This window comes from Gallus gallus, chromosome 3 (assembly GCF_016699485.2).
Source record: "Gallus gallus isolate bGalGal1 chromosome 3, bGalGal1.mat.broiler.GRCg7b, whole genome shotgun sequence".
Lineage (NCBI taxonomy): Eukaryota > Metazoa > Chordata > Aves > Galliformes > Phasianidae > Gallus > Gallus gallus.
In genome coordinates, this window is record NC_052534.1 from 17,496,350 (window position 1) to 17,523,723 (window position 27,374).

Genomic DNA, 27,374 nt, shown 5'->3' on the forward strand with positions numbered 1-27,374 from the left:
AGTGTTTAATTCCTAAGGCTGGTCACACACACCCCATGATGCATGTAACCTGTGCTTGGTGTGATGGCCGCTAGTCTTGGGAAAAGCTGCTGTGCGCTGTTGGAATACAGTCAAAAGCAGCAAGGAGGAGGCATTTAATATGCACTGAAACCTCATGTTTTCCATCTTCAGAATGTTTCTACCAGCACAGTAGTAAAGATTCAATACTACTGAAAGAGAGAATTTGGATCTTAGATGTTTGTTTTTAGGAGGATAGTGTGCAGACAGACTGTTTCTGCATACAGTGCATCCTTCGTGACTATTTCCATAGCCCTGCTGCTGAGTTGCCTTAACTCTATAGATGCTTCTGTAAGGAGAGAGGGTGGCCCTTCTTCCCTGTGGGCCGGAAGGAACATCTCTGAGTGATGCTTGAGGCCAGGCTGGGTGGGGACCTGGGCAGCCTGAGCTGGTGGGTGGCAGCCCAGTCCATGCCAGGGGATTGGAACTGGATGGGCTTAAAGGTCTCTTCCAGCCCAAACCATTCTATCATTCTATGATTCAGTGTTCCACTGTATTGTTTGCATACAAACAAAAGCACATGGACTATAGAGTTTAACAAATCTTGCATGCTAAAAAATGTCCTCCTGTGACATGTGAGAGCATGGTTTGCTGAAGCCAAGGACTCCTAATGTGCATCTTCATCAAGAGTAGGCCGGGATGACATCAGTGTGGGGCCTGCCAGCTGCCACCACCTGCACAAGGACCGCTGCCTTTGTGCCTCTGGAAGAAAAGGAATGTGTTCCTAACTAGGGCATGCTCTTGGCTGACCCATTTTAATATCCACATATTCAGAATAAGCAGATCATGTAAAAGTGGCAGAAAAGAATGTAAGTCATAGCCATTACTGTTTGATACTGGTTAAAGACTGTGTATGCTGTTCAGTGGCTTCCACGGATTTGCAGAAAAGTATTTGGGATAAAGCAGTTTATTTTCTAGGCCAGGGCACTTTAAAATTTGGTCACTTCTCAGCTTTTCCAAACAGAGAGAGGGCATCTGCAATTGATTCCTGGCTAAGTGCTAAACAATACAAACGCAGCCAGCAGGAAACCATTTGCTCACGTGGGATCAGGAAAAAGTGCTGTAATATTGTCGTGTGAAAGTCCCATGCTTAGCTGGTGCTTGTAATAGGGCTGTTATCAAAGCCAGCCAGGATCTAGTTAGCGTATAATGGTACGGTGAGCAACTTTGCACTGTTCTCCACCAGCATCTATCCGATTAAAGTGATTTGATCTATAGCTGTTATTTGGAATAATGATAATGAAGTCACTGTTATAGATCATTGTTACAGAATCAATTTCCCCCGCTTTGGAAGTGAAATCTCATATGTTGCTGCATTGTATATATACGTCGTCTTTATTTGTGTAGCAACAGAAAGCTGTTGTGCCAGGAGAGTGAGCTGCTCATTGACATTATCTTCCATCTCAGCCCTCCTCCTGCAGGGCTGCAGAGCAGGATCTCCATCCATCTTATCCCAGCTGTGGAAGTGCCCGGGGCAGCCTCTGCATGACAGCAGGCGAGGTTTACATCAAGCATTTCTTATGGGGCAACCTCTGCTGTCTGCTCTACTGATTAACTTGCTAGCAAGAGTGAAAAATACTCAGTCTTGGAAGGGGGGTGCCTACATCCTTAGTCTAGTGCATTATGTAGGTTTCTGGCAAGGAACACATCATCCCAGACTTGGACATGTGTAAGTGAATACCTTATAAAGCAACAAGAGAAATGGGGGAATTCCAGACTAATAGTATGTCTGGGCCCAATACTGAAGTTTAGCTATGTACAGCGTATTTAGAAACCATCTCTATAATGTGAAGGTCACTGGATAATATATTTTAAATGGGGAAGCAACACCCTTCCACTTTATATTAGTAAAGTTTAATGGTTGATTCTCAGAGTAATAATGACCTACTCTGCCTAAATAAGTGAGGTATTCCCTGGACGTGCTTATGAAATGTGGAGATGTGGCACTGAGCGATGTGGTTAGTGGGCATGGTGGGGATGGGCTGGTGGTTGGACTACATAGCCTTCCCAACCTTAATTCTATGAAGGCATCATGAAATATGTTTGTTCTTAATGGTTTGCATGTGCTGTGCTAAATTGCAGTTTACCTTGCTTAAAGTTGTGTTTCTAGAAGAAGCAAGTTGTTGCCTTACTTTGTGTACGCTTGCTGTAACCTGCTAAGAACAAACTTGGAGTTCCCTCCACCTCTTCAGCAAGAATTACTGCTGAAAATGGCAGGAAATTTCATTTTTATGCAAGTCTCAAAGGACTTCTGTAACTTCTTTTTAGTAAATACCACATTCCTAAATGAAGGTGATTACCTCTTGTGGCAGAAATATTTTAAAAAACAGCATAAAACAGGCTTGCAATATTTTTATTTGCTTGCTGTTATTTGAACCACGTTGTGGGTTTTGATGCCTGGAAATTTTTATCCCCATCTGTGTCATGAATTGACTATTGGCAGAAAACCAGATAATTTTGATTATATTTTCCCAGTATGTGATATTTTCCTCTCTTCTGTTTAGTCTTACTTTGCATTCATGTGGAGGATGAACTTTGTGTAACCTGGACTGTTCCTTCATATCCTCTTGGCATCTCTCTTAATTGTTCAGTATTAGCAGAATGTTTTTAACTGTGCTGTTTTAACCTTTTCCTTCCACCGTCCACAACATCTTTCATGTTTTAGTCATGTGGGTTTTATTTTATATTTTGGTATTTTTGGCACCGGAGTATGCCTTGAATTGATTATAGCGCCTGATACATGTATCTCAGACAGGTAAGAGAGCCCATGCCTGTATATCACTGGAGGTTTGTAGCCATTCCACTTTTAGAGAGTCTTTACAAGCACTTGAGATGGTACTTAGTCGCTTAAAATTTCACACCCTCTAAAGGCATATGAATTCAGGCCAATAAAATGGCCTGATTTAAAACAGAATCAATGAGATTAACACGAATACATTCTCAAAATGAACTCAGTGGAATGGAGCTGGATAAGCCCTTGTAGCTGTACCTGATTTTCATTCTGTCTCTCTGCTAACACTGCAGTTTCCCTTTGTTCCTTGTTCATATCTGTATTTTATCCCCTCTTTCATCTTGTCCTTGGTGCTGTCAAAGAGTCTGCCGTCGCATGGACCGTCGTGTAGTCACAGTGTGTGGTGTAATTTGCACTTGATGAATGGAAGGAGAAAATTAAAAGGAGTCTTCTTAAACTATCTTAATTGTGTTTGTTTAAAAACGTCTTGGGGAATGATCCATTACTGTAACACATCAGATTCTAGTACCACACTATAGACTTTGTAACTGATGGTTAACTAGGGAAAGTATATGTTTGCTGGAATGCATTTTATCCAAATGGTTTAAGCAGAGCACTTATATTAACAGATAATTTTTGCTTAAGAGCTTGATTATTGAATAGCTAGCCGTGCACTTTTAATTAAGTCAATTTTTTTCTTTATGAAGTCACAGATTGCCTTGTTCCGCATGTTGAAGATGCAGAGATTCATAACAAGACTTACAGGACTGGAGATAAGTTAATAATCAGCTGTCATGAAGGATTCCAGATCCGTTACCCTGACTTAGACAACATGGTCTCAGTTTGTCAAGACGATGGAACTTGGGATAATCTGCCCATTTGTCAAGGTTTAGTACATCAGAACATCCTGTTTTATAGCTCATGCACCTTGTGATAGCCTGCCAGTATTTCTTCCTGCAGTTGTAAGGATGACAGTGGTCTCTTCAGTCCCACTTTAGAATATTTGAATAGCTCTTCTTCTAAGACACTCTGGTTTCTCCACCCCACTTCTGCTTGCTGCAGAAAAGAAAATGCTGGTTCCTGAACACATCCATACTTGATAGTTTATAATCTTTCAGAGATGCATCACATTTTTAAAAGAAGTCAAGGTTCGATCAGAATATCAGCAAAATATGTGATGGGCAGATGACATTTTTGTGCCAATTTATGGAGAAGTTTAAGCTTCTCACTGCAATTTACCTTTGTTTGCCATGTGCAGTGGGTGCAGGTAGAGAAGATCCTGGAACTTGTTCATTTCTGAGTTTTCAGCAGAATTGATAGTTAGGTTCACAGTCCATTAAACTGATTGGTATTGACTTAAAGCTCAGGATTGGATTTTGGCCAGAAAAACCATTGGTTGTAGAGCTTGCAGTATTAGTAGCTTGAGAACCCTGTTTTGTTTCAACTGTGAGAAGTGGCTGGGGGTAAGCCAGCTTTATTTAATGAGTTAACTCTCAGTGTGCTATTATTTCACCTTTCTGACATGCATGTCTTAGTACCACTGCCTTTTAACCAATTCAAGCTTGGCCAGCTCAAAAGCATCAAAAGATTTTATCTGTCTGTGTTAAGGAAGAGAGTGGCTGAACCCATGCCAACTCACCATCCCTAAGAGAGAGATCAAAAAACAGGATGTTAGGATGTGCAGATAGGTGAGGTGAACTCTCACAAGGTGGATTTGTAGGGACTATATTTACCAAAGATCCAGACAGAAATTTAGTGACAGCCAGCATTAAATGGGAAAGTAGAAATAACACCTGGGTTGTTACTTTCTCCAGTTGCTGTATTTATTCTATGAATAGCAATCAGTTGTTGATACTCAATACTCAGCATTTAATTAGCATGGCCTTTATTTTTAAAAGCAGTAAAGTTAGGAAGTCTATTGCATGAGAGCAAAGTGCTGTAACTAGCAGTTAGGTACAGAATAGATAACTCAGATTCCAGTATCTTCTGTATTTTGCTAAATTCTATTATCCTGATACAGAATTAACTCCAGAATTTTTTTGGCCTTGTTAGGCACTAATACTGTCAAAGGCCCTAAGCACTTGCAGTTGGGAGCCTGACAATTACATTTATATGGCCCTTTGATTATAACAGGCAGGAGTCTCATGATGCTAAGATGTCTTTTTTTCTGACAGAGCAATGGGAAAGGATTGTAGAATAGAGAAAAATCAAGCCTCAGACTATTTTTGACATGCAATAGTCATGATAATTACTGATCTGGAATGACGTGAATTACTTGGCAAAAAAATGTCAAAAGGAAGTTTCCAGGCAGCTGGAGGTGTTTGGAGACTGGGGATTTTCACAAACCCTTAGAATTTTTATGAATTCCACTAAATTTTGATCCTGCAGTGCAAAGACCTTGGTGGGGATTGAAATCTGAGTCAAAGGCAAAACCTTCCCCAGTATAGTGCAAGCGTGGTCTTGCTTGGGCAGGCAGCACTCTTCCTTTCTGTACTATTGGAGGCTGCTAATGTCATCCTGCTCTGCAGGTTTCCTGGTTTGCAGGAGCAGTTAACGTGAGGGGTATACCTGATTGGAGTACAAGCAGTAAAGTAGGAGATAGGATGCCTATGGTTTATTTGTGCAGGAAGATAATCCACTAGTAAAACAGCTGTCAAAGTCATTGCTCTGGTAGTAAAGTGTGCTGGAAAAAGCTTTCAAGCTTTATTCTATTTGTGTTTGTTTTCATCCCTCTTCCTCAAGTGGCCATTGGAAAGAAATAATCAGTTCAAGTACTGTGGAGACTTTTCCCTTATAGATAGTAGCTGGGTATCTGCAGCAGTGCTGCCACCTCACAAGAGATGCTCTCAGTCTGATTCTAGTTTCTCTGTCAGACTTAACATTATGTGAGCCTTTGTGAATATCCTTCACAAATTCCTCGTAGTGGCAAGAGACCCATTTCTGGGTTGCCATAATGAAACTCCTGCTTGTCTCCTAACCTTGAAATATTTATCATTCCCTGATTAGTAATCATCTTTCCTTGATTTTTAAGTTTGCAATAATATCAACACTATTAATAATTATCCAGTGGATCATTTCTAATGCTGTGAAGCCTTTATTTTTTTTTCTGTAATTTTTTCTCAAGTACGGTATCTTCTCTAAATACCATCTCAAAGCAAGCCTTGAATATATGTGAATAACCTGTCAAAGTTATGCCATCTATTCATTTCACTGCTGTTTCCTCTTCTTTGCTGCACCAAACACAGCTGGTGACCACTCAACTGTCACAGCTGAGTACCACCCATGTCACAAATCCCTTGAGAGTAATTCTAGAGGTAGAATAGAGCTGTTGACTACATTTAACATTTCTGTTGATAACAGGTATTTTAAACCTTTGATAGTCTGATCTGAGCCCTTGCTCAGTGTTTATCATGTGACTACTCATAGGAAGTGACATTCCTTTAGACTTTCTCAGTTTGGAACCTCAAAATCATTAATTCTGTCTGCAGATCTTTTACAGTTGTGTGCACTTTATCACAAGAGCAGTTTGAATATTTAAGATCTACCCGACTGTTTTAAGAATAGAAATAAAACTCATAGTTTATATAAATGACAGTCTTTATTTATTGAAGATTCTACCTCAAAAAGGAATTGCCATCTGCTAAAGCAGTGAATGTTTGTGCAACAAAATACTGTAATTTTCAGTAAATCTTCCTTGGATTTGTTGAGACTGAATCCCATGCTAACAAAGCATGTGGGTTAAACAATAGAAAAGTTTCAAAAAGAATAATGAGGCATACATATCTGAGGGAGAACATGCAGTCATGCCATTCATGGTAGAGAAGATGAAAAATATTGTACTCTTCGATCTAGGAATTCTCAGTGAGAGTATGTTAAAATGACTAAGATTAAGCGCCTTGTAATAAAAGATACCTCCTTCTTCTTAATTTGCAGGTTGCCTGAGGCCATTGGTTCTTCCTCATAGTTACATTAACATATCTGAGTTCGAGTCCTCCTTCTCAGTAGGAACAGTGGTGTACTATCAATGCTTTCCTGGATATAAACTAGAAGGGGCAGAGTTCCTTGAATGCATGTATAACCTTATCTGGTCAGATAGCCCACCTAGGTGCCTTGATGTGGAAGGTAAATGTCTTATTGTTCATTTATCTTGCTTTTAATTTTGCAAAAATCAGCATGTTCAATATGATTTTACCCAGGGCTATATCTGCAGTTCTACTATGTGTAATGTTCTTGAAGGCCATGCAGATGGCAATGCACCCAGTTTGTGTTGCATGCTACCAGCTCCAGTTCACTACAGTCAGCTGCTGGAGTTCTCCAGCTCATGGCTTCCCTCTGCTGTCCTCAGTGCAAGAGGGAAAGATCTTAACAGGGATGATTGCTTTGCCTTGAAAACGTAAATCTTTGCAGCTTTTCTGATGGAAAATACGGAGGGAGTTAGGGAGTTCACATTCACATACAGATGGTCACTGTTTTGATGGATACAGACACATTTCCATGTTAAACAAAAAATGCTCCATACAGACTCTTAGATTGGGCTGTGTCAGCTGCCAGCATTATTCAGTACCTCATGCTGCTGCTCACTTCAGAATTGGTTTTCTCTCATAGTAGTTATCTTTAAGAAAGGATCTGAAACCAAAGTGAATGATTTTGTTGATTAGGCACTTAAAAATTGTGGTCAGAGCGTGATGGATATTACCCATCCAAAAGGAATAGTCTGTGGCTGCAGCTGCAGTGCTTGAATGGAGGATATTTTAGGGTATTTCTTTTTGTCCCATGCATTTAAAACAAAGACATTGAATGGAATACTCCATACAGGGTGAAAACCTTGTGAACCACCTTCTGTCATCTTCATATTGCATCCTAGATAAAAAGCCTCCCAAGAAGTTACCAGAATTGAAATACATACTCTAAAAGGAGTATGTTTTTGCTGTTTCAAGGTAGATATCTATATTAAAAATTTAGTTTAAAGCAGTTGTAGGAATGTATAAGTGATGCTTATGTCAGAGAGCTAAACACTAAACATTCTGGGAGTGCAAAAGTTTGCCAATAGCATCAACAAAGTGACATAATACACAAAAGTAATGAAATGATCTTTTTCCAAAATTTAAAATGCTTTTGCAATTTTGGGATGACATGAGTCTTTTGTAGGGTTTTGTGATTTTTTTTTTTTTGCTTGTTTTGTTTTTATTTTGATTTAGCACACCATAAAAATTAATTGCAGACTAGATCTAGGGTAATACCTTTTGGGAGGTTTGCTTCCTGTTGCTTTTTACATTGCAGAAAATAAATAACTCAAAAATTAGAAGGGCCCTGTTAGTCCTAAACAAAGAAATTGAACTGTTTCAACAATTATGATAATTATTCAGTTAGGAACATAAGAGTATTAAAATATAGATATCCCAGTGTATGAAACAGAGAAAGTTGTGCCAGTGTCCTTTCCATCACTGAAGACCACCATGGACAGCTCCACCTGGGAGTGGTGTTGTAGGAGCACATCAGTTGGTATGCCGTACATTTCAACATTAACTCCTACAGAATAGAGTAAATAAATGTTAGATGTGCTCATTAGGAAGTGTTTAAGTGATTTTACGCAAGGAGTGCCATGCCCCAGAGATCTCGCTGCAGTCTACCACTCTAGTGAACTAAACTGCCTCTCCGCATATTTTTTGTTCCTCACCTTGCATACCAAGGTCAAGCTCATTCCTCAGTATTCCTTTTATGCGTGATGTATAATCTCACCATGAAGTATTTTTCACAAAGGAAATCTGCATATAACAAATTCATTCAAATTCCAAATTTATCCCAATAATATTTCCCACTCACTAATTAAATATGGCAATGATTAAAAGCAAATGGTTGTAATGAAGCTATAGTATGCCATTTTGGAGTTTGTATTGTGCTTCAAGCAGAATTTTTTTCTCATTTTATTGTATATTCTTGAAACCTTTACATAAAAGGTTTTAAATCCATGTGCAATCTCACAAATGCTATCTGTCAATCTTGTGAAATTTTGTCTCTTTTTAGGCCAGATTGATTCTGGTCGAACAGTTTGCAGGTCCATTTAACTGCATAGCTCTTCTAGGCATCACTTAGCTCACTTTCAACATTGCGTGGAGTAACTGTCTCTCTAAAGCAGATGTATGTGCAGGTTTGGAGCTTTGGGTGTACACTGTGATCTGATAGAATTTATCCACTTCAGATGTAGAATCACAGTAGCTGAAGGTGGGAAGGAACAATCAGCTTGTGTTATCCATCCCTTGCTCCCACCCTACCTCATGCTTGTTCTCAACATGGCAAGAGCAGAGCCTTCACAAGCTCTTGTGAGAGGCTTTGTTATGCTCAGGACATTTTCCTGATAGGAAAAAAGATATTTTCTGCATGAAGATAGTGTTACCTGGTACTGATGTGCAGCCAGAACTGCAGTGGTGTGCAGTGGCTTCTCAGAAGCAGCTGCTAATTCTGATTGGGGAAGTTGTTATAGCTCAGGCAAATGAGGACGCCGCTAGCACAGATTGCCAAGTATTTACTGTTATGAGATCCTCTTAAATGCTTGTAACTTTGCCAAATTTAAAACATTCACATTGATTTTCGAGTGTCTGCCTCAAGCTGAATCATTTGGGAAGCTTCAGTTGAAATGGTTCAGCTACATGAGAGAATGGTGCTAGAGGAAATTGTGTTGTTTTGACAGTGTTTGAAATTGTTACAGTCGTGTAGAGGGTAAGCTGAAGCATCTGAACACTGAATTTTCTTCTTTTATTCCTTGATGTACACCTCTAACTTTCTTTATATCCCCCCCCTTTTTTTTTTCTGTGCTGGAACTCCATAACTATGCAGAAGTTTGTTAAACTTCTTTGGTACTGGAACTTCACAGACAGTACTAAAGGTATATGAAAATCAAAGCAAATTGTTAATTTATTTAAAAATCATATTAATAACTTACCAGTTTGGGGTTAATTATCCATCTGTGGAAATTAATGCGAGTTAGTGATTGCCTTCTGTAAAATCAATTATGCAAAAGATGAGGGAAAAGAAAACATAAATTGAAGATTTTACCATATGTGGTATAAAAATTTCCTGTAAAATGAGATGGTTTCCCAAAATGTTGAAAGAGAGCAAACACTTGAAAATGTAAGGAAACTCTGTGAAAAGAAATGGATAGCCAACTGCTAAATAGAAATATAAAATGTTTATGATCTGAATAAAGAATATTACAAAGGATTTGGAGAAATTAAAAAAAAAAAAAGTCTAACCATTAGTACTGGGTGAACATGATCTGCATATGATTACACACCTTGCCATCTGGTTTCTCCATTTTAATCTTATTCCCTTTGGAAGACTTCCAACGAGATGTAAAGAAAAGCTCTTGCAAAGAATGAGGAGAGAATCAGGCAAGGGAAGGAAAAGTAGGGGGAATTCTGATGCTGGAGTATAAAGCAATGTATGCGTAGTGTAATCGAGTAATCCTGGCTTTATATTTAAGAGTGCGAGGGAAAACATTTGATTGAGATAGCAAACAGCAGATGTGATTCTATTATCTGGAATGCCTGGTTTCAGCATCAGCCATACTGAACACAAAAGCCGGAAATCAGATACACTGAGATATCAAAACAGGTCTAAAGCTAATTCTGTATTCTAGAACTGACAGATTCTTGAGCTGAGGCTAAGCTTGAGAGTATGTAAAACAAAGTATTACAAGTTCTTGTAGGTAGGTTCAACTGAAAATGAAACAAAACTGAGTAACAGACTTCAAAGGGAGGATCAAATGAATAGAAGAGAGGAAAACTGAAGGAATTTCAAAACTGGTACATAAAATCACTTTATTGTGAGTGGAGGTGAAGAGTCATAACACTGTGCAACTGCTGGTTACGGAAATTAACAGAAACTGAGAGAGATGGGAGATGGAAGGAATTTAGAAAACTGCCCAGCGAAGACAGAATGGAAGCCAAAAAAAAGGAAAAAAATCTACATAGAGCATCAGGAAATTGCTGAGGAACAAAAGGGAGTTTGGTCATATGAGAATTATAACCAATGAAGCATGCTACAGATATATAATAAATGTTCTGGGAAGACAGGCAAGAATACAAGTTAGAGTTTTTAAATGATACTTCTCATGAAGATTCTGAAGATAATGCAGTGAGGCACACCATAAAAGATAGGATCTGATGGTTGTGGCATTGAACCTAGGCAGAAAAAATCATGAGAGTACTCGAGGAAGGTGTTATTGCAGGTGAAATGCCACAGCCACTTAATACTTGAAAACAGTAGCTTAAACTCCCTAACCAATTACACATGGGATACTTTGAAAAAAACCTTCAAAATCTTCATTCTTAAATAACAATTACTGATGCCAAATACCATAATCGAGACTGAGCTGTACATTTGATAAGCTTTATCCCTAAAATGTTTTCAATTCCCAGTGGAACATAAAGCAATACACTAGGGGGTGAGGGGGGGGAAGAAAAGTCAGTATGTAATCAGTTTACATTCAGGAGTCAGAATAAAGTAAGCAATCCTAAGCCTGAGATATTATACATTAGCACAAAAGGATTTCTCTCTATGTTTCTTTGTTGACTTTGAGAAGGCTTTAGATAAATTCCAACATGACAAACTGATGCATGTTCTTAGGGATCATAATGTTGATGCAGCAGATCTCAAACTGATAAAAATCTTGTAAGGGGGAGCAGAGGGCAGCAATACGAGCAAGCTGTGAAATACTGTGGTATCAGATCAACTTTCCTAAGTCCACATGATCTGATGGAATTCATCCTGGAGCACTGGAGGAATTAGCAGACATTGTAGCTGGACCACTTTCAACTCTCTACCAAATTGGTGGGAGGTTGGAGAGGTTCCTGCTGACTCAAAGCTAGCCAACGCTATACCCATCTACAGAAAGGGCACAAGAGAAGACTCAGGCAACTACAGGCTTGTCTGTCTAACCTGAGTGCCTGGAAAAGTTATGGAGAAGATTGCCCTGGGGTATACTGAAGAGGCTTCCTTGTGAGGTGGTTGATGCCCCATGCCTGTTAATGTTCAAGAGGCATTTGGGCATTGCCCTCAATGATGTGCTTTAACTTTTGATTAGCCCTGAAAATATTAGGCAGATGGACTTGATGATCACTGAAGGTCCCTTCCAACTGAACTATTCTATTTTATTATACTCTGCAGTATTGAGAGATAAAGGTCATATATGCTCTGATCCTGTTCTGTGCTCACAACTGTTGAGCATGCAGCTAGGAAGGAGAATATAAAAAATATTGCAAAACAGGTTATCCAAGTCAACTGAGTTAATATTAACATAAGACACGTAATAGCCTTATTTTTAACTGCACTGACTGCAGTGGAGTTTCAGAATGTACTCAGTGCCTAGAGAAATACTTCTCAGAATTGGCAATCAACAATAAATGCTCAAGTAGCAGCGACAAACAACATCCGTAAGCTCCTTTACTTGGGGAACACCTTTACACTGGTGACTCCTTTAGACCACTAACTAAAGGACAAATTAGTCTGATAGTCCTTTGCCCTTGGGATGTTTGAGTCACAGAAAGCAGATGTGATAAATTTACAAGGAAAGTTTTCTTAAACCAAAAAATAGGTATTTCAATAATACTGAGGGTTTCTGGACCATCGGTAGTAGTTACCTGTTCATCACCCAAAGCTGTAGAAACAGTGCATGTGTCTGGCCACTCTGTACGAATGCGGAGGCTGAACGTGTTACAGAGATGCTCAAAGATGACTTGGAATGTCTGTATTTTTGTACTCTTAGACTATTCTGTGCTCTTCTGCCTTTCACCTGTAGACCTTTATCCACAGCTGAAGAGGTGTGGAGAAGAATTGAATTCAGAGAGAGCACACTGACACAAAATACTCAGCAGACAAATTGTATTGTTCTGCAGATCTACTGCTTAATAATCCTCAGATCACTCAATTGCAGCAGATGTATTTTAAAGTAAAGTAGAAAGAAAACCAGAACACATCTCAGGACAGGATGATAGGCAGAAGTGGACATTTTACAGCTCTCATCGGGGGTGGGATGAAGAGACAGAGAATCTAGGGAACTGTCTCCAAGTTAAATACATGGTTTGAAGATGATAAATATGATTATATTTCTAAGTGACTGCACTTCTTTTGCATTGCAGAAATCTTCTTTGATCTTTGCTGTGATTGAAGTAGATACATTCTGCACTGTTCATAGTTTTTCAAGAAAGAAACAGAACAACTTGTAATCTGTTTCTTTTATGTCTTCTGTTTCTGCCTGATGCACGGATTGTCAAAGTAAATCATTGTTTTACACCTGCTCTGTCACCTGTGTACCTTTCAGAAACTCCTTAGCATTTCCTGAATCAGCCAGACATCCAAACTCTTTTATAGAGCCATAATTTCTGCCCTGTGGTTCCATGTTAGCTGCCAGATGCATGTAGTATTTTATCCACAGTGCTTTAAATATGCTGAGGATTAGGTGGGGGAAAGCAGATGAAATTTCTCCCTGAGGGCTGTTTTATAGTATTAATCTTTAACTTAAATCTGGCAGAGCTCCTCAGAAGGGAAAAGAACACTACATTGTCTAGCTTGGAATCAAATTTGTCTGTGCTTTATGGACAGGTTCATTAAATTTGGCTACCCAGTGCAGTCACAGGACATTTTCCACAATCAGTGAGAAGTATAGATATAGATTCTTTACAGTAGAAGGTCTACCTGCTGTGTAGGTTTGTTCACTTTCAGATAGAAGAACCAACATTTAAATAGAGGTAGTTTCACCAAACAGCATAGGTATGCACTTGGTAACTATACATAAATAACAGAAACTGGTACTCTTTCACATCTTCCTAGTTTTGTAGGCAGGTTTTGAGATATTATCAGCTACTGTTTCCACCAACCACTACTATTTTTTTTTTCCTTAGTATCACTGTATGGGGAATGGGTCTTCATGTTTTTCCTTTTCCCAGAAGGTACATTTTGATTTCCTCAGCCTTCAGATAGGCCCTGGCATAGACCTCTCTTATCCCAGCAGGTGCAGCTGGATTTAGCATTCCTTTCCTCCATTGTGCCCTACTGACAGGTGTAGGTAATACCAAGCAGGCTCAAGGGATTATTTCTTACCAACAAAGAGGAATAGCAGTTAAAGAGGGTTATAATAACCCTGGTTCATCCAGCTCACACTGAACCCTGGCTTCTTCAGACATTCCTACTGAGTGAGTGCTCTTATGTGTCTTGGTTTCTTAGAAAGCTTCCCAGCAGCACTGTCTCCCTCTTCCACATACATTCTATTTCTGAGCGTGTTGAACATTTTTCTCCAGCCTTTTCCAGGTTCAGGTTTACCCTATTGACACTCACCAATGCCCAAGCTGTGGGTTCCTTTGCAGCTCTATGATTCCTACCTGGTAAGTGTCTGTGCAGTCCCCAGCTAAGCTAAATGAATGCAATCAACCCGTACATCTCAATCACAAGTCAATAAACAACAGGTGAAGTTTATTATATCCGTTGCTCATCACAAATGTCACTTAACTGGGAAGAAAAGACTTCCTGGAGTGGTCTTTCTACTACCCAAGCCAAGTTTTTCTGTTTCATGATTTCTTTAACAGGAATCTTAGCTTCAGCATTTATCTCTGTTTCTTTCTGAGAGCAGCTGTTAACAGTAGGTCACTGGAGCACAGTACCTGACAGCAACTGGAACTCAGGCAATCAGATCCTGTAATGGCATCAATTCTATAGAAAAGTTATGACAAGCAGTTGGCTCCACATTCAGAAATGAGGCCAAGTACTCAGTTTCTGCTTCTCAGTGCCTTAAAAAGACCATTAGTGACCATAAAGTCAGCCAGTCTTGAGAATGGGAAGAAACAAAACTAGAACTGAGTGATGAAGAAAGCAAAATTGATCTGCTGTAAATGAGACCATGATGCTTTAAACACTCCTCAGTGAGTAATTGGTATAAATATTTCCTTGAAGAGAACTATGGGCATCTTGCTAAAAGAACCCTGAGCTCTCCATTGCTGCAAGCTCATAATCAATTTTTGTAGTTTAAACAAAAACTGCACTTTTAAACGTATAATTTATAGGTGAAAGCTCACTCAGAGTGTGTTTCTGCTCATATATATATTGTGAAATGCGTTTGGAACTGAAGGCTTTGGCAGTAAGATCAGTGTTTCACTGGCTGTGTGCTGTGGATGGAAGGATTGTTGAGGGTGACTGTGGAGTTGGTCTGATACTCCTTGTAGGAGCTCAGCTGACTGGAACTGCAAAATGGGCTCCATAATATGTAAGTCCAAGGAACAAGGAAGTGTACAATATGTCGTTGTAAAACACCTGTTTCCTTTTGGGAATCAGTTAATGTTAAAATACCATTAAAACTATCTTGAAACCAGTTTTATAATGTCTCACTTAGGCTCAACCAGCTGGTGTCAGTGATAGTGATTTTCAGCAAGATGGTATTGGTCAGAGCTAGATGAGAGAAGTAAGTTTCAGTAAAAACTTGATTATTCAATTCATTTCACGCTTTGTGGAAGGTGAAAAGTGCTTCTTACTGTGCTCACATTGCAAGATTTCTCTTGCCATTTTAGTGAATAACAATAGTTGTTTAGGGCTGAGAGCAAGCAGCCTGGAGTCACAAGATCTACAGTACAGCTGCCATTGACTTTGCTGCATGGTCAAGGAGGAGTTGCTTAACTGTCTTTTCAGCAGAAAATAATGTGGGTGGCGCTGTGAAGGTTAAGTACTTGGAGACCGAGAACAGTTTGGAAATTATTGGATAAGAACAAGGTATTTTGAATAATCCTTGCTGTAGAATAAATAAATAAATTTGCTGGCAACTTCAGCACTGGAACAGGTTGCCCAAGGAGATTGTGGAGCCCCATTCCTGGAGGCATTCAAGACCAGGCTGGATGTGGCTCTGGGCAGCCTCGTCTACTGGTTGGCGACCCTGCACATAGCAGGGGGTTGAAATTAGATGATCAATGTGGTTCTTTTCAACCCAGGCCATTCTATGATTCTATGATGTTTTATCTTTGCTTCTCCTTCTGCCTATTGTTGGGTTAGTAGGAGTTACTTTATATATTGGTGGTCACTTCGTTTTTTCCACTGTTATTTCTATTCTGGTAGCCCTGTTGGTGCTGTTGTTGTTTTGCTGTGGGAATAATCAGGAAAATTCCTCAAAGCATGCCTTTACTTTCAAAATGCGATTTGGTGGCCACAAATACTCACTTATTCCCACTACAGCTATAATGAGCACTAACTGCCTTCATAGGACAGCAATTGTTGAGTTCTAAGGAAGGCTTCTTGGCTGAGTATAAAACAAACAGGTTTCATCTTCTGTGTTACTGTAAAAAAAAAAAAATTCAAATTGGACATACACAAGGATGTGCTTGTTCAAAGATATTATAGGGAAAAGGACCCTTACTGGGCTCAGATGGGAAACTGGGTCTGCTGGGATGCACACTGCTGTGTTCTCCTGCTGTAAACAGTGATGGCTCCCCAAGGAGGTGGTTGAGTCACCGTCCCTGGATGTGTTTTAAAACCATTTGGATTCGGTGCTCAGAGACATGATTTAGCAGAGAGTTGTTAGAGTTAGGGTAGTATGGTTAGGTCGTGGTTGGACTTGATCTTTAAGGTCTTTTCCAACCTGAGTGATTTCTTGATTCTATGATTGAGATGGAATTGATTATACATATTCAATATGCTGGAACTGGATTATGGATTTTAGCGGTTCTGACATGAAAATGCAATTCAGTGAAAAGCAATTGCATCTTCCAACTGCACTCTCACATTCTCCCATCTGGCGGCCAAGCATAGGACTGTAACATAGGCTGCACGGGGGGATGAGAGGGCTGGAAGGCAGACAGCCTGGGAGAAATATATATAGGTCACTCAGTGTGCTTTCCAGGGAAGTAAGAATTTGTGTTCTGGGAGAATAGAGAGTTTTTCCCGAGTGTCCTGTTTTTACTTAACAAGCGTGAGGAGCTGAGGATACTCTGTGCACTGCAATGGGATACATCTACCTCAACTGTGTATAAGGCAGCCAGGCACACAGAGCTGAAGATAGCAAGACAGAAGGGTAGCAGTGATGAGTGAGGGCTCCCAAGTGTCCTCCTTCTCATGAAATTTCATCTTACTCTTTTCTCACCCTTTGCATAATAGGAAGGTATTCATGGTGCATTTGGAAGAAGCTTTATTTTTGATTTGGTGCAAATATCACTAGCACGGTCCATCCATGTGTGAAGCAGAAAACACCTGGCCTTACAGTTTTTTTTCTGTTGACCTAGCTAACATAGGAACCAGTATGATACATGAAAGGCTGGAGGAGAAAAATCTCTACTGCACAAAAAATCAAAGCTTCATCAGGCTTCTTGCTTCTTCATAGCACTTCAGTGGCCTGTATTTCAAGACATTGTTGCATTTGTTGTTTGGCTCCTGTAGAAAAACTAGGCAAAACCTGAATAATTTACATCATGCTTACTCTGAGCAAAAACTGAACTACTAACCAGAATGCCAGTGAACCGATTGGCTAAAAATAGTTTCTGAGCACTTTACATATCTGCAGCTTCACTGTCATCTCTCTACCACTGGCTTTGAAAAAATGATGTGACACCTTTATTCTGTGCCAACAGTGTTAATTGAGATTGTGCTAATGCCAAACATTTTCTCTCCCTCCTACAGTCCTAGTGTCAGCAGTGCAGTTTTACTGCAGCATCCTCTGGGCAGAGCTTAAAAAGCTCTTTGACCATAACGGGTAGAAAAAAATGAGGAGAACTCCATTCATTGTTCTGATGTACAAGTGCCCACTGGCAGTGGGTGGGGAGCAGTCACCCTTGCCTTGTGATGAGCTGTTCCTTGCAGATATCCACAGATATTTCCTCTGCTTCCAGGACATCAGCACTAGGATGTATTCTTGTCTTCTGTTAATAAGTATCTCCAATAAGCCTGAAGGAGGTCCCCTTTTCCAAGGCAGTATGTGACTGTGTTTGGTATGTAAGGCTTGGAATCCAGGTTTTAAGTTCTTCATCAGAGTACGAATCTTTCAGTAAAACCAGTCAGAGCAGAAAGCCCATAGCTGGAGAGCCCTTAACTCCAACTGCTCCTCTGAACAGGAGGGGTTGGCTGTCAGATCCAGTCAGGAATTCTTCCCTACAGCTTCCCTGAGCATCAGCAGTCCTGAACTTACCAGAGGGGATTTATTTGTGATATGAACACATTTGTTCGTTCTTTTTATTTAATGATTTCACATTTTGACTGAGAATACTGCTGTAAAGTCTCTGTGAGTCCCCTTACAGCCTGTGGCCAACTGCTCTATAAAGACTGATCCAGAAATCCTGGATCCAGTGCCCAGAAGATGCATTTGATGCATTTGCTTGAAGTCCTTGGCATGTAATTGCCAAATAAGCCACGGGACAATCATTGAGGTTCGAAGAATTTTAACTTTCCTAGGAAACTTCAGTGGGCTGAAGTTTGCCACCTGAGTTTTAGTTCACATTTGATCTGGCCCACTACTTTAGTCTGTGTCACTGTTACCGTACACTGATATCTAGCATGATACTATGTAAGTATCAGCAGTGAGGGATTGGCCCTTGTAAGACAACCAGCTCTGTGCAAAAAACCTGTCTATTGAGAGCCAAGAGTGCTCAACAGCCCTCCAGAATGGCTAAAATCTTGGTCTTCTATGATTAAAGCTAAGGCCACTTCATTGTGTCCTTCCATTGCCTCAAAAGGGTCGTGGGCCAGGATGATGATGAAAATGGAGTGAGTTGAGAAAGGAACTAGATGTATGACTAACTGCCCAGAGATGGAAACAAGTTAATCTTTGGTTGCTGATGATGTAACTCATCTGGTTTGATTTCATTTGGAAAAAGAGGCTCTGAACCTGAGTGATGATGATCATTAATCACCCTGCTCACAAATGCATGTAGGGGCCAGTTTGCCCATGCAACTGTTGGAGGGTTCCTTAAACTTGCTGAACATAACAGTCATAGGAGGTGATGAGGGAGAACTCCTATGACTGAAAAACCCAGATTCTGACGTCCCAGCTGTCAGAACAAAGCCTTGCTTCAGTTGAGCTTAAATCCTTCACTGGTCAGGCTAGATGACCTTAGCAGTCTTTCCAAACTTAATGATTCTATGCCATGATATTTTGAAACCCATTCCATTGCAACCGCTGTTGTAAGAGTGTTTAACGCAAGAGCTGTTGGGATATACAACCATTTAAAACCTTACTCCAACTCACAATGAACATAGTACAGCACTTCACAGAAATGTTTACAGACATTTTTGGGCAGCATCAGTATATGATTGTTTCCCTTGAAATGGAGAGGGTGTCAGTGGGAGGGGTAGCACCCGTTTTTAGCACTGGGGACATATCCTACGCTAAGAGCAATGCTCTTATTCTCAGGTTTTCTAAAGCACATCTCCATTTGTAAACAAACTGACAGCTCCACATATGGGCTGTACCCACAATGCATGGTTTTTAATCTGACTGGAAAATATGTCATTTCTGAGCTTGGAGACCAGCACTGAGGCTTTTATTTATTTTTTATTTAATTTAATTCAGAAGGCTGCTTCAGCCCTTAATGACATCAGTACGTTTGGGGTTTGGTGTGTCAGGAAAGGCAGCAGGTGCATGGCTGGAGAGCAGGAATTTGTTTATCAGAGCGGTTGCCTCCTGTGATAAGACGTGCTCTACTTTCCCTGTAGCTTGGAGGGCTGTGTGCATCCACACGTCTCCTGCCGCCTGTCACAGTTCGCCAAAACTCAATTGCAAAGAAGTTTAAGTTCCTGTCTTTGTTCTCATGCTATAAATGTAGATAATAAAAATACACAAGGTTTCCTCACGGTAGGCCAAAATTGTTGCTTTCAGTGATTGTTTTCTTTGTAATAGGGGAATGATCACTGATACAGACAAAGGTGCTTTTCTGCAATTTCAGACATACACCTTTGCCCTATTCTTAAGAAAATTGTTTTCAGTCTTGAGTTGACCTCTCAGTAAACCCTTCCTATTTCTCATGGACCTAGAGACTTTGGAAACTATGCAGAGTATGGAGGATGTGAATTTTTATGTGAATTACTTGCTCTGATTTCAAGTTATTACTGAGCCTTGCCAGTGAAAATGCAAACAAAACCATGTCTCAAAGGGATGGGGAACAGACACTGCTGCACATTGTAATCAGCTTCTCTTGAAGATTCATTTAATATCTTGTGTATTTCTTTATGAAATACATTATTCATGTAACAAGGCTCATGGAGAGAAGCAGCTGCATTGTAATTTCTGGGAAGATTCTTCTTTGGAGAGATGGCATTTTCATTCTTCAAATCAATGCAGTAGGGCTGGGCTGCGTGGGGGAGGCACAAGGCAGAGGGGTGGGCAGCCTGCAGCTGGGACCCCAGTCCCAGTCATTACTACCTCTGAAGGGAAATAAAGCGATCCAGTTAGCTGAATTAAGCCCCTTCCAATCAGCATGTGGCCATTTTAGACATCACTACACCTATTTTCCTTTGCATTAGGAAAAATACCTAAGAAAATAATGATCAGCTAATACTTTTTCAGTAAATAAGTTTCCTCTCTTATAAAAGCACTGCCTGCAAGCTGCTTTATAGCTGCTGCATCCTAGAGACCGCTCCTTCAGCTCTGTTAAATCGTTAATTTCCCAGCAATGTGAGGGGGCATTTCTTCTTGTTTCGGGCTCTACAATGAAAGTTCACATGTTTATGTTGTAATTCGGTCTTATTTACATAACCTCATGTACACCACTGTACTTAATTAACACAGGCTCAGCCTCTGTTCTATTCAGTGCCTCACCCCAGCAGCAATCCCACTGGAATCACTGCGGCTGCTCAGAGATAACAAAACACAAATAGCACTGGTGTGGTCTTAGCCCAGTGAGACAAAATTACAGTGGCACAACTGTAATTGCTTAAGCAGCGTTTTGTGCCGAGCATCTCTTCCAGCACTGCTGATAGCAAATTTCTTTATAAAAGTGAATACTTCAGAATTTAATTAGTGCATGCAATCAGACGACTGTGCTAATGGAAAAAAAATAAAATAAAATAAAATCTTACAGCTGAATTTGAGATGCTTCATAAGGAAAGAGACTGTCTTTATTCTGACCGTCCCCCTCCATCCCCATGTAGCCATTCTACAGCCATGCTTGTCCCTTTCTCCCTTCCTCCCCTCACCCAGAGGCTGGAGGGCTTCACCAATGCCATCTTTCATGTCTTTAAGCAAACAGACAGCAGAACTTTCTGGTGTAAGTGTAAGCCAAAAGCTCCCAGGCTGCTGCGGGAGGTGCATGCATCCATCTACAGGTGCCATGCAGATGCACCCACTCACAGGGCAGGGAGCCTGGAGGGGATTCTGAGGCACTCTGGTCAGTTACTGTGGTTAACTTCTTTCTCCTTTTCTCTGTTTGTTTTGCCCAAGTTTGTCCGCTACCTCCAATGGTCAGCCATGGAGACTACATCTGCCATCCGCGGCCTTGCGAGCGCTACAACCACGGGACAGTGGTAGAGTTCTACTGTGACCCCGGCTACACCCTCACCAATGACTACAAATACATCACCTGCCAGTATGGAGAGTGGTTCCCCTCCTACCAAGTCTACTGTGTCAAAACAGGTAAGGGAGCAGCCTCTGTCCTCCTGTAGCCCACCTCCTTCTGAGCAAATCAGGAGGTCGGTAATGTCTGGTGAAACTCATTATTTCATGCTTAAGTGACAATCACTGATTTAAGATGCCATTAAATGCAGCATATTTTATTTCCTGAATGATCCTAACCTATTTCATTATTTAGCTTTTCAAATGTATTTTTGAATGTTGATATTTTAACACATAGATAAGCTAAATTTATGATTGCATGCATAAAAATAACATCAAGGGGAAAAAACAAGATCTGGCCTCAGTGACAGCTTGCTGTTAAGGCTGCTTTGGTATCTGGAATTAGATTAATGGGTGTAAATTTGATTCATGCATATGTATGTGCATACAAATCACGCATATAAGAAATCTCTCATCCTAACTGGCCCTTCTGAGTATTGTTGAATTAATATAAACTAGCAACAGTAATGATCAGGCACAACTGTGGTGTTATTGTCTTTTTGTTACAGAACAAACCTGGCCAAATACGCAGGAGACCCTCCTGACTACATGGAAAATAGTGGCATTTACTGCTACCAGCGTTTTATTAGTACTCCTCCTGGTCATTTTAGCCAGAATGTTCCAGACCAAATTTAAGACACATTTCCTTCCGAGGTTTGCACTGTTTTCTTTAATTATTTTATTATGTTATTTTATTACTGCTTTATTCTATTGTTTTATTAAGATTGAGGACCTTGATTCCATTTCCACACTCTGATCTACCTGCAGAGACTGGCACCCCTGGAACCGTAGAACTTTCTGCAGCTAAGCTAAAAGGCAAAGTTAGCCAGATTCATTTTGGGTGCAATTACAGTTCTGCCAACCACTCAGAATTCCTGATTCTGCGTGTAAAAATAGTTGACAGTCATGTAAAAATCATTGACAGCAAAAATATTCTAAAATACTCAATTTGGAGTGCTGAGGGACTTAATTTTTTAAGTTCTGTAGACTTAGTAATGTAAATTTTATGAAAGATGGGGGTTTTTTGTGTTTTTTTTCCTATGGACAAAATTAAATTTAAAGTTTGCTTTCCCCTCATAAACATCTCCTACATCTCCCTTTACTTCCATAAAATACTATCAGCATTTGTCATTGAGCATTTGTCACAGCACTCATAAAGAGACAGGTAGGTGGTATTATTATTATCATACCACTGGAAAAACAAAGACAGGTGTGCTAAAGTTGAGGCAGAGCTAGTGCTGTACCTGGGTTTAGATCCACTCTGAGGTTTCAGTCTGTGCTCAGTTTGCTATGGGCTTTGACTGAGTGACTCCTTCTCTTTCTGTTTCTTCTGTCTTTGTTCTACCATGTACAGAGGGGAGAGGTAAAAGGCTGTATATTACTGAATATGTCCCCAGCCAATGCAGGAGAACAAACTTCGCAATTTTGTTGTTAATTAAGTGTATGTACATGAAAATATATGTTTTATTTGGCAAGATGGAGGTTGGCCTCTTCCCCCAGGTAACAATAATAGGACAGGAGGTAATGGCCTTAAGTTGCATCAGGTGAGAGTCAGGTTAGGCATTAGGAAACATTTCTTCTCAGGAAGAGCGGTGAGGTACTGGCACATGCTGCCCAGAGTGGGGACAGAGTCACCATCCCTGGAGGTGTTCAAGAATCATGGAGATGTGGTACTGAGGGACGTGGTTAGTGGGCATGGTGGGGATGGGTTGATAGTTGGACTAGATGATCTTAGTGGTCTTTTCCATCCTTAATGACTCCATGATTCTATAGAAGTAATGTATAAATTAACATACATATTCATATGTACAGCATATGGGGAGTGTACATTTACCTATGTAACTGGGAAGAATTGTGGATAAAGGGTTCCACCACAGATAGCCTGCTCTCCTCTAGCTTATATTGAAGTGGCTTTCTGGCCTCTTCTTCCCAGATGTTTTCCTGTCCCAGTGGTACCTGGGACCGACTCCTTCCTGTTGAGTCTCAATTGTGATCTAATTGACTATAAAACAGATACTCTGGGGCTTACCACACCTTCCCAGCATAATATAAATGTTTTGTTTTTAAAGGAAACCAGCCTAGTGCTAAATACCTTCTTCCTTTGAAAGCAAGAACTGAAGGAGACCAGTTTTGTCTGGCAACAAAACCCTGCCATCCAGTAACAGCCTGTTTACATACACTGCAAATACTCTAGCCCACATCTTTCCAGGGTTTCAGACACTTGTGACTGCTGAGTAACATCTGTGATCTCATATCCATGATACCCACTCTGTGTGGCACAGCAAATGGCACTCCTTATCTCCTCCAAGCACCTGTTTTCTTTCTCTTCTCTAAACTGAGCTTCACATTACTTGTTTCATTTATCCGATTGTAACGGATTCCACCTGACTGTCAATCTGAATAGATTTTTGCAGACCTGTGAAGCAAACATTTCTGTGAATGTTAATGGTCCTGTAGCATCAATTTGTGCCATTAGGAAGCATTGTTTCCTTACATTCAGCAGTTGCTCCAGGGTGTTTCAGAAACCCAGTATCTGAAGGGGGTCTGTAAGAAAGAAGGGGACAGACTCATTAGCAGGGTCTGTTGTGATAGGGCAAGGGGAACTGGTTTCAAACAAAAAGAGAGATTTAATTGGATATAAGGAAGAAGGTTATTACAATCAGGGTAGTGATGCAGTGGCACAGGTTACCCAGAGAGGTGGTGGGTGCCCCATCCCTGGAGACATCCAAGGTCAGCCTGGACGGGGCTCTGAGCACCTGATCTATCTGCAGATGTTCCTGTTTACTGCAGGGAGTTTAACTAGATAGCCTTTAAGGGTCCCTTCCAACTCAAATGATTCTGTGAAACCCTCTGGCTCTCTGTGATCATTTTCCTGTGTTTGACTTAGAGGCAACCAGGAGGGCTCTATGGGTGACCCCGACTTCGTGGTAGTGGACGGTGTTCCTGTCATGCTGCCTTCCTACGATGAAGCTGTAAGCAGCAGTTTGAATGCTCTGGCACCTGGATACTCAGCCACAGTGGACCAGGGGCATATTTTGCAGACAGAAGATCAAAGTCCCCCTGCTTATCCTGGCCCCAGGATTACAGACATGCTGCCAAGTGAATTTGAGAGCTGTGAGAGTCAGTCAGGCTCCTCTGAACTGCTCCAAAGCTTGTACTCACCCCCGGCGTGCCAAGCAGCAGTGCGTGCCAGCTCAGATCGAACTGATGCATCCCGGAGCACTGCCGGGGAGGCTGTGTCCACGAGCCCACGGATTGATATTACAGATGGTGAGTCACACATCGGTGCCATATGTGAGTCCTTAGACGTATGCTTGTATAGACAGAGCAAGAATAAAGCTGGTGACCTGCTTTTTACTTTCACCATGTATTTCATACCCAGTCAGAGTTAGCAGTTAGTTCGCTGACAAGCTCATGGTGCCTGCATGCATGACAAACTTTTCAGTCTAAGGCATGTGAGCATTTACATACGCTTTATGGACATGGGATTCACAGTATAAGAACATGCAGGAGAGGACCCTGTTAGAAGGGAGATCGTTGTGCATTATTGTCTGCTTAAATCACGAGCATGCATTGATATAATTTCATTTAGTTCAAACTAAATGAAATTTTCAGCTTAATAAAGAAACCACTTAGCTTTCCTTAGAGACATTTAAAGAAGGTGGGTGAAGATTGGGGTAGAAAAAGTCTCCTGCACCATAGGGCTGGGGCTGGCTTTTAATGGCATCACAAGTGGGAGAGGACAGCTGGAAGGAGGTGGGAGGAATGATGATGATGCCAGTAAGGCTCTGCCTACTCTGAATGCCGATTCCATGTTAAATGTAGTAGAAAGGATGTTTGCACTTAGGTTTTGTGGGCCTAACTTGTTTTAGGAAACATGGATAGTCTTAGTAGGTAAATCTAAGCAACCTGATCGAGCCGTAGGTGTCTGTGTTTATTGCAGGGTAGTTGGGCCAGATGACCTTTAAGGATCCCCTCTAACTCAATTCTATGATTCTGTGATTTTCATATAGGGTATAGAACTGGAGACTCTTTATGTACTGTTCAGATTTTTGCATTTATATTTTTTCCGAGTTGCTAACAATACTACTCTGAAAATATCTAAAGGGAAGTCCCTGTCACTAATCAATACCATTTCTCTTTTTCCTCTAGAGATTCCTTTGATGGAGGAAGACCCTTAGCCTGCATGGAAACATGTCATCATCGCATTGCACTGTTAGGTGACATGAATCCTGAGCACCCAGAGATAGAAAAGACTATCTGTGGATCTGGGGAGGGTACTTACCAATCTTCCACATGATGATGTCACCAGATTGTGTGTACATCTTAATCCACAGTGGAGATAACAGCATCAGCACTCAGAACAGCAATTTTATGAATGAATCCTGGGGATTTGATGAGAGCAGGTGTAGAAAAAGAACTGTGGCTTTTTAGAAATGAAATGTATATCTGCATCGCAGAAAGTCATATGGTTCTGTAGAAATACTGTTGGATTTTGATACTAACTGCCTCACAAAAGCATGTCAAAGTATGTAAATTTGCTTATAAAGACTGCTTTAAATGATCACTGGACCTCTAGTTTATGAAGAATCCTTTCAAACTTAAAAAACAAAACAAAAAAAACTAGTCCTGAAACACACGCGAAAGAGGAGAGATCCTCTTTGACTTTCCTATGTTAATCAGAAAGCTTATGGTTTGGTTGTTGGTTATTTTGTTTCATACCATGTCTGCAGAAAATACAACAGAAACAATGGGATTCGTATGTACTTTGATGTATGATAGCAAATATATATAAATATATATATATATATATATTTAAAAACTCTTACAGAGAAAGAAAAGGAAAGACTCTGGGTCACATAATGACCTGGAGATTTTTTTTAAAGACAAGGCAGAATTTATATAATATACGATATTCCAGGTAAAGTATCAATATTTGTATTCATGCAAGACTTCTGTGACTACATTGCATTTGATAAACCCTGCTATCATATGAAAGACCTAGAAAGCATTAAAATAATGAAATATTTGCTTAAGAAATGTTGAACTGCCACGTTTCAACCTTCCTTAAGCTTTGACAAATACATGCATTAGAGTAATCTACAGTCATAGCCCAGAGCACTGCCTTGTCCCTGTGCGCTGCGGTAGTATTCTGAGCCATTATTGTAGAATACTTTAAAAAAAATAAAGTTCAGTTTCAGTTCCTTTGACTTATCTGACTGTGTCTAGTTGGCCTTTTTTTCCCTTCCTTCCTTCTTTCACCAGCTCCCACTTGAAAGATGGGATGACAGGAGAACCCCCGCTCTATAGCATTTTATATCCATTATCTAGCTCCAATTGGACAGAGTGGTTTTATTTAGGCAGAGCACGTGAAATGGGTGCAGCAATGGCACAGCTTATCTACACATGTTATTGTTGGCTTTCTTCTCTTCTGCATGCTATGCCAGAGCATTGTGCTAAAGACTGTAGGAATAGTTCACCCTTGTGGTATCACATGCCATTCGTTATTTGTCAGGAAAAATTCCTGGCTGCTTCATGTGCTTCTTGAAAGCCAAGCAAATTTCCCACTTTATTTATGGTATTGCGCAAATGAAACATATGTTAAACTGGCAGTGTTTTAAGGAAGAACTCACCATATGTTAATGGTGGAGATTGTAATCGTGGATTTATCCAAAGCAGAGGGAAAAATATGAGACCAAGTTCTGATTTTGTATTCAAAGTAAGCCTATGATATCTCCTCTTGTTCTAAGTAGAGGATCACTACAAGTCACTCTCTTGTTTTTTCATGGTTGTTTAGTTATTTCTTTGCACTGTGGCAGCATTTACTGGCTCCACTGATGAGTCGGGGCAGCAGTACGATAGACTTGCAGCTAACAATCAAGAAAGTGTTTATAAGCACGCTGTCAGTGATGCTATATGTCAGTAAGAAGCTAGTGGTGACCAAAAAACAAACAAACAAAAAAAAAGCCACCAGAATAGTGTGCGATAGAGAGGCAATTATTAGTATAATCTCAGTTA

The 27,374-nt window shown here is 40.4% G+C and overlaps 1 protein-coding gene across 1 annotated transcript in view; it reads left to right on the forward strand.

Annotated features, from left to right (window-relative positions):
* SUSD4 (sushi domain containing 4) overlaps positions 1-26,570 on the forward strand; it is a 70,969-nt gene extending 44,399 nt beyond the window's left edge. Inside the window, exons 3-8 of the mRNA XM_015283936.3 lie at positions 3,496-3,675; positions 6,722-6,910; positions 21,186-21,377; positions 21,866-22,010; positions 24,244-24,626; positions 25,509-26,570. Coding sequence (XP_015139422.2) covers positions 3,496-3,675; positions 6,722-6,910; positions 21,186-21,377; positions 21,866-22,010; positions 24,244-24,626; positions 25,509-25,537 — 1,118 coding nt within the window. The 3' untranslated portion in view covers positions 25,538-26,570. The remainder of the gene's footprint in view (positions 1-3,495; positions 3,676-6,721; positions 6,911-21,185; positions 21,378-21,865; positions 22,011-24,243; positions 24,627-25,508) is intronic.
* Positions 26,571-27,374: the final 804 nt, after the last annotated feature.